At 36.3% G+C, this 13,281-nt stretch overlaps 1 protein-coding gene across 4 annotated transcripts; it reads left to right on the plus strand.

The window, feature by feature from the left end:
* The first annotated feature begins 1,464 nt into the window (after window positions 1-1,464).
* On the plus strand, window positions 1,465-10,960 carry ftr80 (finTRIM family, member 80). 4 transcript variants are annotated; one of them, XM_087279552.1, is made up of 9 exons: window positions 1,465-1,655; window positions 2,415-2,470; window positions 3,394-4,038; window positions 4,214-4,309; window positions 5,414-5,647; window positions 5,995-6,151; window positions 6,922-6,966; window positions 8,851-8,892; window positions 9,553-10,960. In XM_087279552.1, the coding sequence occupies exons 3-9, from the start codon at window positions 3,433-3,435 to the stop codon at window positions 10,125-10,127; spliced, it is 1,755 nt and encodes a 584-aa protein (XP_087135678.1). In that variant the 5' UTR covers window positions 1,465-1,655; window positions 2,415-2,470; window positions 3,394-3,432; the 3' UTR covers window positions 10,128-10,960. The 4 variants fall into 4 exon arrangements, 3 of the variants coding, with proteins under 3 accessions (XP_087135678.1, XP_087135676.1, XP_087135677.1); XM_087279551.1 differs by lacking the exon at window positions 1,465-1,655 and adding an exon at window positions 2,187-2,239; XM_087279550.1 differs by lacking the exon at window positions 1,465-1,655 and having other exon boundaries at window positions 1,688-2,470.
* The last annotated feature ends 2,321 nt before the right edge of the window (window positions 10,961-13,281 follow it).

Here is a 13,281-nt window from a genome sequence, read left to right on the forward strand (position 1 = left end):
CCCCGTTTTCTGTTCATCAATCTTTTCTTTTCGGCTCAGTCCCTTTATTAATCTGGGGTCACATCAGCAGAATGAAGCTCCAACTTATCCAGCATATGTTTTATGCAGCGGATGCCCTTCCAGGTGCAACCCATCACTGATAAACATCCATACACACAGACTACGAACAATTTAGCTCACCCAATTCACCCATATCACATGTTTTTGGACTTATGGGGGAAATCGGAGCACCCAGAGGAAACCCATGGGCCCATGAGGAGAACATGCAAACTCCACACAGAAATGCCAACTGACCCAGCAAAGGATTGAACCAGCAACCGTCTTGTTATGAGGCCATTGTGCTACCCACTGCGCCACTGTGACGCCACGTTTTCTGTTTTTAAATATTTTTTGTGTGCCATTTATAATTCGTCTGCTGTCTGTCTGAATGCTTCGACACCGCGACCTACACCAGGCTGTTTTCTCTGCCAGCTTTCTGGGAAATAAAGCAAGAGTTGAGCATCTGTTTTTAGCTTCATGTGCTCGAGGCTGTTGTGTTTTGGTTGGCATAGAAACATGAGCTGTGGTAATTGTGAGGTCCCGCTGGATGAGACCCTAGAAGTGACCTCGCTCTCATCTCTGCAGGGCAAGGGCTGCTGGGAGTTGAAGTTCTCCGGGTCATCTGTATTTTTATGTGTGCAATGATGATGACGAGGTCTTGCCTTTAAGGCTAGTAAAAGTGGAAAGGAACTCTAGAATAACAACCGATGTTTTGTTACATACTGTACTCTTCCTTCTGTATGCCGAATGTGAAACTACCCAGCTAGAATAAAAAACACATTAGGTTAGGTTACTTTATTTATACCCGAAGGTAGATTTATTTGCAGTCAAGAGTCCTCCTTTCATAACAGTGCCACACACACAAAATTAACATAGTGACAACAACAAATGGACATAAGAACATAAAACAAATACAAAACACTTTCTTCAAAAAAAAAAAAAAGTATCAATAAACAAACACTTCAAGTGTCTTTAAGCTCAGTGTTGAAGGAAATGATTTAATCAAATACCTCATTACTTTAACTTAAATAGAGTAAGTTCACAGTACTCAGATTAGTTTTTTTTTAACTCAAATGTTTTGTAGCAATCGGTTTCCTCAAACGGGTTTAGTTGCCTTAACTTATTGGGTTTTACGGTACTCAGTTGGTTTGAGTTCTCTTCATTTACTGGGTTTTACTGTGGTCAAATTGCTTTATTTACTCAAATGGATTAAGTTCACAGTACTCATGTAGATTAGTTTTTAAACTTTAATGGTTGGTTGCAATCAGTGTCCTCAAACGGGTTGAGTTGCCTTAACCTATTGGGTTTTACAGTGTACTGTACAGGTATTAGATATTCATCCTCTAATTGTGTATGGTGGTTTGGTGTCGATTGAGAGAAAATTCACCTGAAGCTTTAACAATAGCCACAGGCCATGAATGAAATGAACATGGTCATCTCACCTTCTCTGTCTTTTTCATTATCTTCTTTTCACCGCTCTGGAACCTATTTCTCTGACCTTTTACTAGCACACTGGAGAAAACTGCTGATCAGAGATCTGGCTTGATGGGACGGATTGTGGGTTAATCTGTCTGAAGCATGTGGGAGAAATAAGGTTTCCCTGGATCGTGAGAAAGGTGAGGAAATGAGCTGAGAGTGGGGGGGGGGGGGGGGGGGTGGGGGGGGGAAGGGGGGTATTGATTGGTTTTGCTAATGAGAGGATTTTTGTTAGGCTGTTTAGATCTGTGTACCTAATATCCATGTTTAACATTAGATGACTATTTGTACAAAAACTGGAAAGAGCGAACCAATCTGTGGGTCACCTGTGGTGCAAATACTCAATCTTGGAACTATTTGAATACAGTTTTTATTTCCATCAGAAATTCTTGAGGGAATTTTTGAAGAATATTTTTCAATGCATGTACATTGCACTAGAGGGCAGTGTTATGCAGCATTATTGGGAAAAGATGCCATCTAGCATTTCCTAAAATGAAAATTTACTCACTCTCAAGAGTTTCCAAACCTTCATGATTTTTTACATTTTTGAAGATATTATGGAGAATGCTGGAACCTGATCGGCATATCAATGTCCATACAAAAAATAATAAATAAATAAAAATAAAACACAAATGGGTGGGTGAGATTTGTGTAATTTGATTGGCCATCTTAATAATTTTGACTGCGACATAGGCATTACGATTTTTTTTATTTCCGTCTTACCGTAAGAAGATTTTGCCTTGACATTTTAAAGTTATCATTGTTGAATGCACCTTAAATAGATTACATTTTATAACAAAATAGTAGTAAAAATATTTAGTTGAATGTGTAAATAGTAATTGTTATACAAGAAGTCAGTGATTAAAAAAAGTATTTGCTCCACTCCTCCCTCTTCTCAGAAAACAAAAGTGAAACTTAACGCTGTCTCTCCTCCTGCATGCAGCTGCGTTCAGAGGTAAGTGCGTCAAAAAAGTATTCTCAACATCCAGCGGCACTTTTTGTGTATTTATTTTATGCGTTGCATAGGTAATAATCTATCTTTGCGAAAGTGTAATGTTTAAGGTGCATAAAGCAGAGATATTGTTTATTCTAAATGCAAAGAGCAATACGATTTATGATATATATATATATATATATATATATATATATATATATATATATATATATATATATATATATATACAAAAACATAATACATTTGATTCTGTTTGTGTTAAGCTAATTTCTGAGCATGGGACACCGTATTATAAACAGGTTGTAACAATGTTACACTTCACTATTAGTTTTAAGTAGGCTAGAAACATGTTGACATTAGCTAATATTTGTGGTTGTAATATTTAGTAAGTATTGAGTCAGACGTCCTTCTGTCCTTAATGAGAACTGTCTCGGTTTTAGAGCAAATACAGAAGTACAATCCATATCGATCAGTATCCCTATGGGATAATAAAAAACTACAAAAAGCCCAACCCTCCATTTTTTCCAGTTATTCTCACCAACAGGGGGCTGAGAGCTACCAACGTAGGCCTAAATTTGGTATAAACTAACTATTAGTGCTGCTAACTTATTAAACAGATTAAGATATATATATATATATATATATATATATATATATATATATATATATATATATATATATATATATATATATATATATATGTGTGTGTGTGTATCTAATCTAAATTCATTTCAATATTGTACCTACTATACCTTTATGAATGGAGCCAAAATAACAATGTTATATTCAGTCTTATTGACAATTTGCAAGAAAATAAGTGAGCAAATTACTAAATAACTTTTTTAATCCACATATGCACTTATTTGTTTCTAGAGTTTTAAGGTGCTTGGGTCAATTCCTGTCTCTTGCTGTTTTTCCTACAGTAAAACATCTTGAGTGCTTTTGAAAATAAAAGAACAAAAATGGCGGAATCTTCTGACAGTCAAAATCCTTTCAACTGTCCGATTTGTCTTCATCTTCTGAAGAATCCAGTCACCACAACTTGTGGTCACAGTTTCTGTATGGACTGTCTTAATGGATTCTGGGATGGGGACGATCAGAAGGGAGTCTACAGCTGTCCCCAGTGCAGGCATTCATTCAGCCCAAGACCAGATCTTTGCCGAAACATTGTGCTGGCTGCAGTTGTAGAAGGAATGAAGATTAAAACACCAGAAAAAGATGCACCAGAAAAAGCATCCGTCTCTCCTGTTTTGAGTTTTGCCATGTCTGTGGATGTGGAGTGTGATATCTGCACTGAGACCAAACTAAAAGCCATTAAATCTTGTCTAGTGTGTTTGGCGTCTTACTGTGAATCTCACATCCAAACTCATTATACATCTCCTGCGTTAAAGTGGCACAAATTGGCCAATGCCTCACCACGTCTACTGGACCAGATCTGCTCTCAACATCATAAGCCTCTGGAACTGTACTGTTGTCAAGATCGGCAGCTGATATGTATGCAGTGTGCTCTGATTAACCACCAGAACCACAGTATGACTTCACCTGCGGCTGAACGACAAAACATCCAGGTCAAAACCTTCTGATTTGTCTGCATCATAGTACTGTATATAGCACTGACATGTATTTCTTTAAATATTATGATAATAATAACTCTGTTTTGTTGTTCACCTTGTACATCATCCTCCATGAAATTAATTTTCATTACAAGAGTATAATGTAAACCGATTATAAATGTCTTTACAGGAACAGCTAAAGTTAAAACGGGACGGTCTACAAGAGGATGTGCTTCAGAGAGAGGTAAAGGTGAAGGAACTAAAACAAGCCAAGGACTTTTACAAGGTAAGAGCATCTTACCAGTATGTTGCAAGTTGCAACATTAATTCAAAAAAAGTTCAAACCAACATCAAATTCTTTGGTAACAAATTTAACTCCTCCTTGTGATAAATGGAACACTTCCATAAAGTTTTCCACAAGGGTCCATAAAGAACAAAGCTTTGAAAGTGCTATAAATGGCTTATTGATAATTATAAATTTAATGGTTTTGTACACTTTTAAAAGTTTTAATAGTTTTTTTAATTAATTTGAATATGAGCATTTTTATGTAAGTTTTTTATAACACACACTTACACACACACACACACACACACACACACACACACACACACATATATATATATATATATATATATATATATATATATATATATATATATATATATATATATATCGACAGGACAAGATAGTGGAAAGACGATGAACTGGCACAGGACAGCAGATGTAAGGAGACTATAAAGGAGAAACAATTGGCAAACAAACAGGTGAACTGAGTAAACAAATAATGGGTTAACAAGAGGGGTGGGACTAAACAATACACATGACACAAAGAGACAACACAAGCCATATGCTCATGTAAAACAGGACACGCAGCCAATGAGAGAACTCATTAATTGCGTGTTCACATGAAACACAACACTAAGGCCCAATCCTAATTCTCCCCGTTAGCCCTACCCCTCATTTTGCGCGTTCACGTCAAGGGGTAGGGGTGTCCCAATTTTCTTTAGCTTGAAGGCGTAGGGTTAAGGGGAAAGGGTGAGTAGCCCTTTTCAGGACCACACTCGAAACCAAGGGGTAAGAAAATGCTCGCTGCAAAGACAAGAACGCACAACTCACTTGAGACCGCACATTCAGTACAACAACAACAAGAGACACCAACCAAAACAGGATGAGTGCCTGGCCCTGAGAAAACTCGAGCCGAGCATAACATAAGTGACCAGACTGGACTAGTGTCTGGACTCTGCCACCAAAACATGAATTAGCAAGACAGAATCCTGACAGTATGTGTAAAATCCTTTAAAGGGACATCATTTAAGTGTCCAAATGCAATCATTGGGTTGTTATGATAAGTAGTTTGCTAGAAGTTTTTCGTCTTCTTTGTGTTCACAGCGCTCTACACAGGCTGCAGTGGTTCACTGTGAGGAGATGTTTACGGAGCAGATCCACTCCATGGGCAAACGACGAGCTGGGATAACAAAAATGATCAGAGCTCAGGAAAACGTAGAAGTAAATCGTGTTGAGGATCTCATACTTACTCTGGAGCAGGAGATTAGTGACATGAGGAAGAGACATGATGAACTGGGGCAGCTTTCACACATAGAGGACAACATCTGTTTCATTCAGGTATCTGGGAGTGTTTCTAGTGCATAAGTTTAAGAAAAATTAAAGTTTACACAAAAATTATGATTAGACTTATTGCTCAATTTTAGAAGACTTTTGTCTCTAAATTCAATTCTAATATTTTTTTAGGGATAAGCAAATCTAGCTCTGCTAATGCTGGACTATCCTGGGAGTAATATTACAGGCACTTTAGTATTTTTAAATATAACAATAATTATAATTATAACTATGCATTATTGTAGTGAAGTGAGTTTTATCAGATATGGTTACCCATACTCAGAATGGGCTCTTTGAATTTAACTCATCCAAGTTCACACAGATTTTTAACAATTTTTTTTTAATATTTTTAGAATTTCTCATCTATTTCCGACTACCAATATTCAAACCTGTGCGCCATGTCCATCAGCCAGCATCTGACATTTGAGCAAATAGAAACAACTGTCAGTGAGCTGAAAAGCCAACTAGATAATCTCTGTGAACAAGACATTGTGAGGATATCAGAGAAAGGTAAAATTACATGCTTTTGGCCGCTAGCTAGTACATTTGTGAACTTTTTTTGATTAATTTGCTAATCTTATTCAACTTAAACAGAAATGCTAGGGTAATTTTTTCCCGTTTCTAATGTTTTAAGTGGTGTTTTTCTTGTTGTTTTGCCGTTGGTGCTCAGAAACAATTAGAAAGCTTGGTAACTGGTAGTTTACCAGAATGTACCAATTGCAAAAAAACAAACATTAAATGCAGTTTTGACTGCTGTTTCAACAGTGTATCAACAGGCTAATGATTGACTGAAGTCTAAGGCAGTGTTTCTCAACCACTTTCCTGGAGGACCAACAGCACTGCATGTTTCAGATGTCTCCATTGTCTGCTACACCTATTACTGGTCTTTCAGTCTTTGCTTATGAGGTGATGAAGTGAATCAGGTGTGTTTGCTTAAGGAGACATCGGAAATGGGCAGAGCTGGTGTTCCTTCTGGAACATGGTTAAGAAACACCGGTCTAAGGTATCATGTGGTCAAGATGTGAAACCAAACAAAGAAAATTACCTTTTATAGATCAACAACAATACAATATTCCAAATAAGTAAAAAAAGAGATGAATGAGATAAAAAGTAAATTAAATTGATTTTAAACTTGTTTCATAGTTTCAACCAAAATTGAATATCATTTTATTAAATACTCACCCTCATTTGTTTTAATCCCCTGAGGCCTTCATTATTTTTGGATCGTTCAGTCAGACTGTCATGATGTGTTAACTAATTTTGCATATTCATCTTAATAGTTTCTGCTGTCCAAATACTGGTGAAAAATGAAAAAGCCACAAACTGTAAGTCAAAAATTTTTTTCATGATAAGAAAAAATTAAATCATGCAAACACACTATGTACAAGCATGTGCCAAAAATTTGAGTACCGAGGGAAAGTCCATTTATTTCAATAAATTATCATTTCAAAGTGAAACCTATAGTTTATATTTCAGTAGTTCACAAAGTAAAATATTGCAAGCCTTCATTTGATTCAAGTTTAATGATTATAGGTTAGAGATGAAAAAAAACTGCAGTATCCAGAATTTTACCAAATTAGAATATCATCATGACAAAGTTCAACATTGCAGACTCCCTGTGTCTCAGTCTATTCCACTAATTCATGCAAAGCCTTGAAATTGTCTCAGTGTGGCTTAGTAGGTTTCAGAATGATAGGGAAGACTGCTGACTTGATGGTTGTGCAGAAAACTATCATTGGAACCCACCATAAGAGGGAAAAGTCTCCAAAGGCAATTGCAAAAGAAACTGGAAGCTCACAGAGTGCAGTATCTAAGTATATTAATAGAATGCTAAAGGGCACCTATGGTAAAAAATCTACTTTTCAAGCTGTTTGGACAGACATGTGAGTAGGTATAGTGTATAGACCGTCATATTGGGGTGATATAAACATACCCAGTCCTTTTTTTTTTTTAATTTTAATGACATAAAAATGGTGGATCAGTTGGAGCGGTTTTGACACCGACTGCAACTTGACGTAGGAGTGCGGTCCTCCCGCCTCCCAATATTGATTGACAGGCAACCATCACCATATCCTCAGTTGAATATGTCCGCCTTTTTTAGTGTGTGAGTCAAAGCGATGTCACCAAAGAAACAGCCTTGCTCTATTTTTGGATGTAAGGCTCATTGGACTCAACACAAGAACCTTCATCGTGTTCCATCTCCTTTGATTACATTTAGTGGCCATTTACGCTGAACACGCAGTGAATGCAACATATCAAGATTCGGGCCATTAAAAAACAATGTTAGAAGTGTCTGTGCTGAGCTAAAGAGAAAAGGTACTGGTCTGTTGCCCATTTGTCCCAAGTCCTCTTTTCAGATGAAAGCAAATTTTGTATTTCATTTGGAAATCAAGATCCCAGAGTCTGGAGGAAGAGCGGAGAGACATAAAAGTCAAGCTGCTTAAAGTCCAGTGTGAAGTTTCCACAGTCAGTGATGATTTGGGGAGCCATGTCTTATGCTGGTGTGGGTCCATTGTCTTTTATCAGGTTCCCAGTCAGTGCAGCTCAATACCAGGATGTTTTAGAGCACTTCATGCTTCTTGTTAATGACAAGCTTTTTGCAAATGATGATGTTTTTTTCCAGCAAGACTTAGGACCTGCGCATAGTGCCAAAGCTACCAGTACCTGGTTTAAGGACCACAGTATCTCTGTTTTTAATTGGCCAGGAAACTCACCTGACCCTGAACACATTGAAAATTTATGGGGTTTTGTCAAGAGGAAGGTGAGGAAAAAGAGACTCTGAAATGCAGACAAGCTAACGGCTGATATCAAAGCAACTTGGGCTACCATAACACATCAACTGCGGATCGCCTCCATGTCACATCGCCTTGATGCTGTAATTAGTGCAAAACGAGGCACGACAAAGTACTGAGGACATAAAACAGTACATTAACACACTTTTCAGAAGGCCAACATGTGTTTGAGACCTTTTTTATTGGTCACATGAAATATAAAAATTTTATTAAAATACTGGATTTATGATTTTTCATCTTTAATCCATAATCATTAATATTAAATCAAATGGAGCCTTGAAATATTTCACTTTGTGTGTAGTGAACGAATATAACACACAAGTTTCAGTTTTTGAAACAAATTATTGAAATATAATTTGACTTTCCCTTGGTACATGCCTGTATACTTAAAGTTTCTTCTTTTCTTCATTTGTTCAGATTTGCCATCCCAGCCCAAGACCAGAGAAGAGTTCCTTATATGTACGTAAGAGGCTTTTATTAAACGATAATAAAAAACAAATGTTAATTAAAAGGTGTAAAATATGATGACTAAGAAGCGACATGCTCTGTTTACTTGGCCATGTAACTTTATAGTATTGATATGTTTTGGCATGTGGAGACCATTTGATGTGAAGGTGTGTCCTTGATAACCTGCTATGACTTACTTTAACCATACTTTAGCTATGACTAGCTGACTATAAGTAATATAACTGACTATAGTAAGCTGGGTTTATGAAAGAGAGCATTTACTAGACGATGCAGAATTATGGCTACATTATAAAACAGTATTATAAAAAAAGATTTTTGCAAACAATTAAATGGGCTGAATTTAAACAAACAAATAAAATTTTGTAATGTTCAACTTACTTAGTTTGTTTAAATTCAGCCCAAATAATTTTTTGTAACCACTTACCTTAAAAAAATTGTATATCCAACATTTTTTTTTCCTGGTCTAAAGTGAAGGTCAAAAATTATTTAACTTTATAATCATACTTATTAAAACTTTAAAGACTTGCATAATTTAGAAGAAATATGCTATATTCATTCATTATCCAGTATTTTCCAAAACATATAAAACCTGTGAACTGAACTCCATATATGCTTTTTAAAATTGCAATTCTACTTTCTTTTTATTGTTAGATTCCTCTGATCTAAATCTGAATCCCTCATCATCCTGTAATGGGCTTTCTGTGAACAGCAACAAGTCTGTGACAAGGAATTATACTCAACAGCACAACTTTTCAAACCAGGGATTGTTTGGTTCACAGCCAAATTATTTCAGTTCAGATACATACCAGAATTATACATACCAGGTATTGTGTAATGAAAGTCTGTCTGGACGCTGTTATTTTGAAGTTCAGTGGGCAGGAAAAGGTTGTTCTATTGCATTCTCATATGACCAGTTTCTGCAAGGAGGGGGAACTTGTAGATTTGGCTCTGACAACAGGTCCTGGAAATGTGACTTTCCAACAGCAAATGTTCTTGTATGCCATGATAACCGACAGACTAGCATTTCATGGGTCTCTAAAATTGGAGTGTTTCTGGATCAGGAAGTAGGAACTGTGTTCTTTTACAATGTCTCTGATAAAATGACCCTCCTGCACCAAATCCAGACCACATTCACTGAGCCCCTCTACGCTGGGTTTTCTTTTCAGGACTGGGAAGATTACTCATCTGTAACCATTTGTGATCTGCCATCTGAATTGCAAAAATAGTAAATCTCAGTATTAAACAAGTCATGGCTAGTGAAAGTTAGTAAACACATAATGGTTTCATTACCAGAAAAAGGAAAAAAAAAAAACTTAAAATGCACAACAAATCCTACGACAGTGTGTGAATTATTCTATTCTATTCTAAAACTATAGTTTGTCCTGACCCAGATTTTATACTACGATAAATGTTTGTTAATAGATAGAAAAAGTTTACTCTGACTCTGCTAAACCCAAGTGTACTGTCGTGGACTTTGTGCCTGTTATACTTTACTAAACATCTTCATTGAGATCTTCAGCGTGTCCTAATCAATGCCATGTTGTGCCATGCATTATACTCCAGGTCTGTTAAATGTTTAACCGCAAAGAGAAAGAAATTCTCTGTCTAATAACTGCATCACTGACTGCTGGCAAATGTCTTAAATATAATTAAGACAAGATTATATTAAAATGTAATGTTGAAATACAAAACTTGATCAATGTTATGTAGTAACTGTAGCATAATCAAAATAATTGGCAATTGGTCACTGAATAATTAAAAAACGAAAACATGCATTTTAATATTGGTGGCATTTACAAAACTGTAATGGGCTATCGAAAAAATCTTCATAGATCTTCATAGAAAATCAAGCATTTTTTCTTTTATTATTTGTTGTGGATGTGTCAAAAGGTTGTTTGTTCTTATATTTTTTTGAGATCCACTAAGTTTCAAAAAGTTTCACTTGCTGTTGTTGCTACTTTGTATTTCCAAGCTTTTCATTTGTTAGGAATGGTGTCTCTGCTGTGGTGTTGTGAATTTAATGCATTTCGCTCAATATTAAAAATAAATATAAACATCATTAGTCTTGATGTTGATTTCTCCACCTGCATGTAATTGTTTTGAAGATTGTTGTATTTATATCAGATTAAATAGTTATTGAATGTTTGCTGCTTGCTGTGACAGCTGTCAACCAGTGTTGGGTAAGGTACTTTAAAAAAGTAAATTATTTACATTTTTTGTGAAATTTATTAATAAACAAATTTCGAGAGGATCACATGCTTATGATTTACCACAGCCGGTCTTGCATTAGCTAATCATGATCCTCCAATTATATAATAACTATACTATAGTAAGTTACTGTACTAAGTTACTATATATGACCGTCTTCATTCCACATTTATCTTCGTCTGGAAGAAATCCTCCTTCCTTCCCTTCTACTTTATCCTCGTGGATTGGGTGGCACGTTGGCCCAGGGGTTAGCACTGTTGCCCCCACAGCAAGAACAGCGCCGGCTCTTTGTGGTTCAATACCTTGATATATATATAGGGGCAAATCAGTGGCGCAGTAGATAGTGCTGTCGCTGGTTCGAGCCTCGGCTCAGTTGGTGTTTCTGTGTGGAGTTTGCATGTTCTCCCTCTGGGTGCTTTGGTTTCCCCCACAGTCCAATGACATGTGGTACAGGTGAATTGGGTAGGCTAAATAGTCTGTAGTGTATGAGTGTGTGTGTGAATGTGTGTGTGGATGTTTCCCAGAGATTGGTTGCGGCTGTGTAAGGTCCAGCCAGTTGGCCCAATGCCGGTGTCCACTGGTGGATGAAGGTTCGATGCCTGTTCGGTCTTTCCAGTGCACAATGTTGATTTACCTTGAATTTGACTCATATCTGACTCCAATTTTAGTATGAGGTGGTTTAGAATATTAATATATTATAATAAAACATTAAGAAGATTATATCAATATGTAATTTAGATAAATGTTTGAACCTTTTGTCTTCACTAGTAACTATCACATCCATTCATTCAGGTGCTCATGTCGCTCAGAGAAATCGCCTCGGCCGAAGGCGTCCCTCACGGTCACACTCTGGTCAATCTTGAATATTAAACAGAGGTAATTGACTAATACTTTAGATGGCCGCTACCAGCGCGCTCGTTTTAAAATACTTTTGGTTAGTCCCGCTTAGGTGTACACCCTTAAGTTAAGACAATATCATTTCTAATTAGAGGTTAGGGCATTATTATAAATGTACCCGACTACTGGATTCCACAGCAACTTTGGCCTTCACCATACCCATGGTTTCCCACACGAACAGAATCGCGCCGAGCCTTTCTCAAACCTTACCTTTAGTAATCCAAGAATTCCCTCAAGGAAAGGGGTGTGTGCATAACAAAAGGCATTTGCATTTAGTGCTGCCTGTGGAAAAGTCACACCCTTCACAGTGGTTCAAAAGATGTCTGAAGTTATATATTTATTGTTTTGATTATGTCTATTTCTGAGAGAATGAGACCATTGTACCAGTCGCACTGAGACATTTCAAATGATATCAAACATGATAGATAAAGTCACTTTGGTTAATCTAGAACATTCAAACATTGAAATGACCATATGTGTGAGTTGGGGTGATTTGAAGTCGAGTTTCAGCAGGTTCAGATGCAAATGTAGCAGGAGCTGGTTTTTCCCGCATTCCCACCTGCTGGGTTGTGGAGTCAACCGTCTCTGCTTTCAGCCCATGCCTGAATTGTCAAAGATATCAAAATATTTGCAATATTTCAACTCTTACAGATGTAAGGGCATCCGTTGCGTAAAAACTTGCTGGATAAGTTGGAGGTTTATTCTGCTGTGGCGACCCCGGATTAATAAAGGGACTAAGTCGACAAGAAAATGAACAAATATATATATATATATATATATATATATATATATATATATATATATATATATATAATCACAAAACATTTTTACTTACACCACATTTCAAGTAAATCATATACTGTATTGTCATTAACTTGTCAATCATTAATTGCTTCTTAAGCACTAATGTGTGTGTGTGAGGGATAGAGAAAGATCAGAAATTTAGAATGAATGAAGTGAAATGATTTTGTTTTTAAATTAAACAATCATGGTTTAATTTTAGCGTTGCTCATCATCATCTTCATCACCAAACTAAAGGTTTGAGGAAGAGTTGTTAAATATAAGCTGTCTAATTTCATAGATAGGCTGCTTTCACCAAGACTGTGAGCATTGTTCAAGGTTATGTAATATGTATGGTCAATAAATAAACAAAATAAAACAAATAATAATGATAATTTAATTGCACTCTAAATGTTATTTGAATAGGTGGTTTAAAGCGTGTATAATTTGTAAAAAAAAATAAATAAAAAGAGCAATAGTTTCTTACTGCACAGG

This window comes from Danio rerio, chromosome 13, assembly GCF_052040795.2.
Source record: "Danio rerio strain M-AB ecotype USA chromosome 13, GRCz13ab, whole genome shotgun sequence".
In the NCBI taxonomy this organism is placed as follows: domain Eukaryota; kingdom Metazoa; phylum Chordata; class Actinopteri; order Cypriniformes; family Danionidae; genus Danio; species Danio rerio.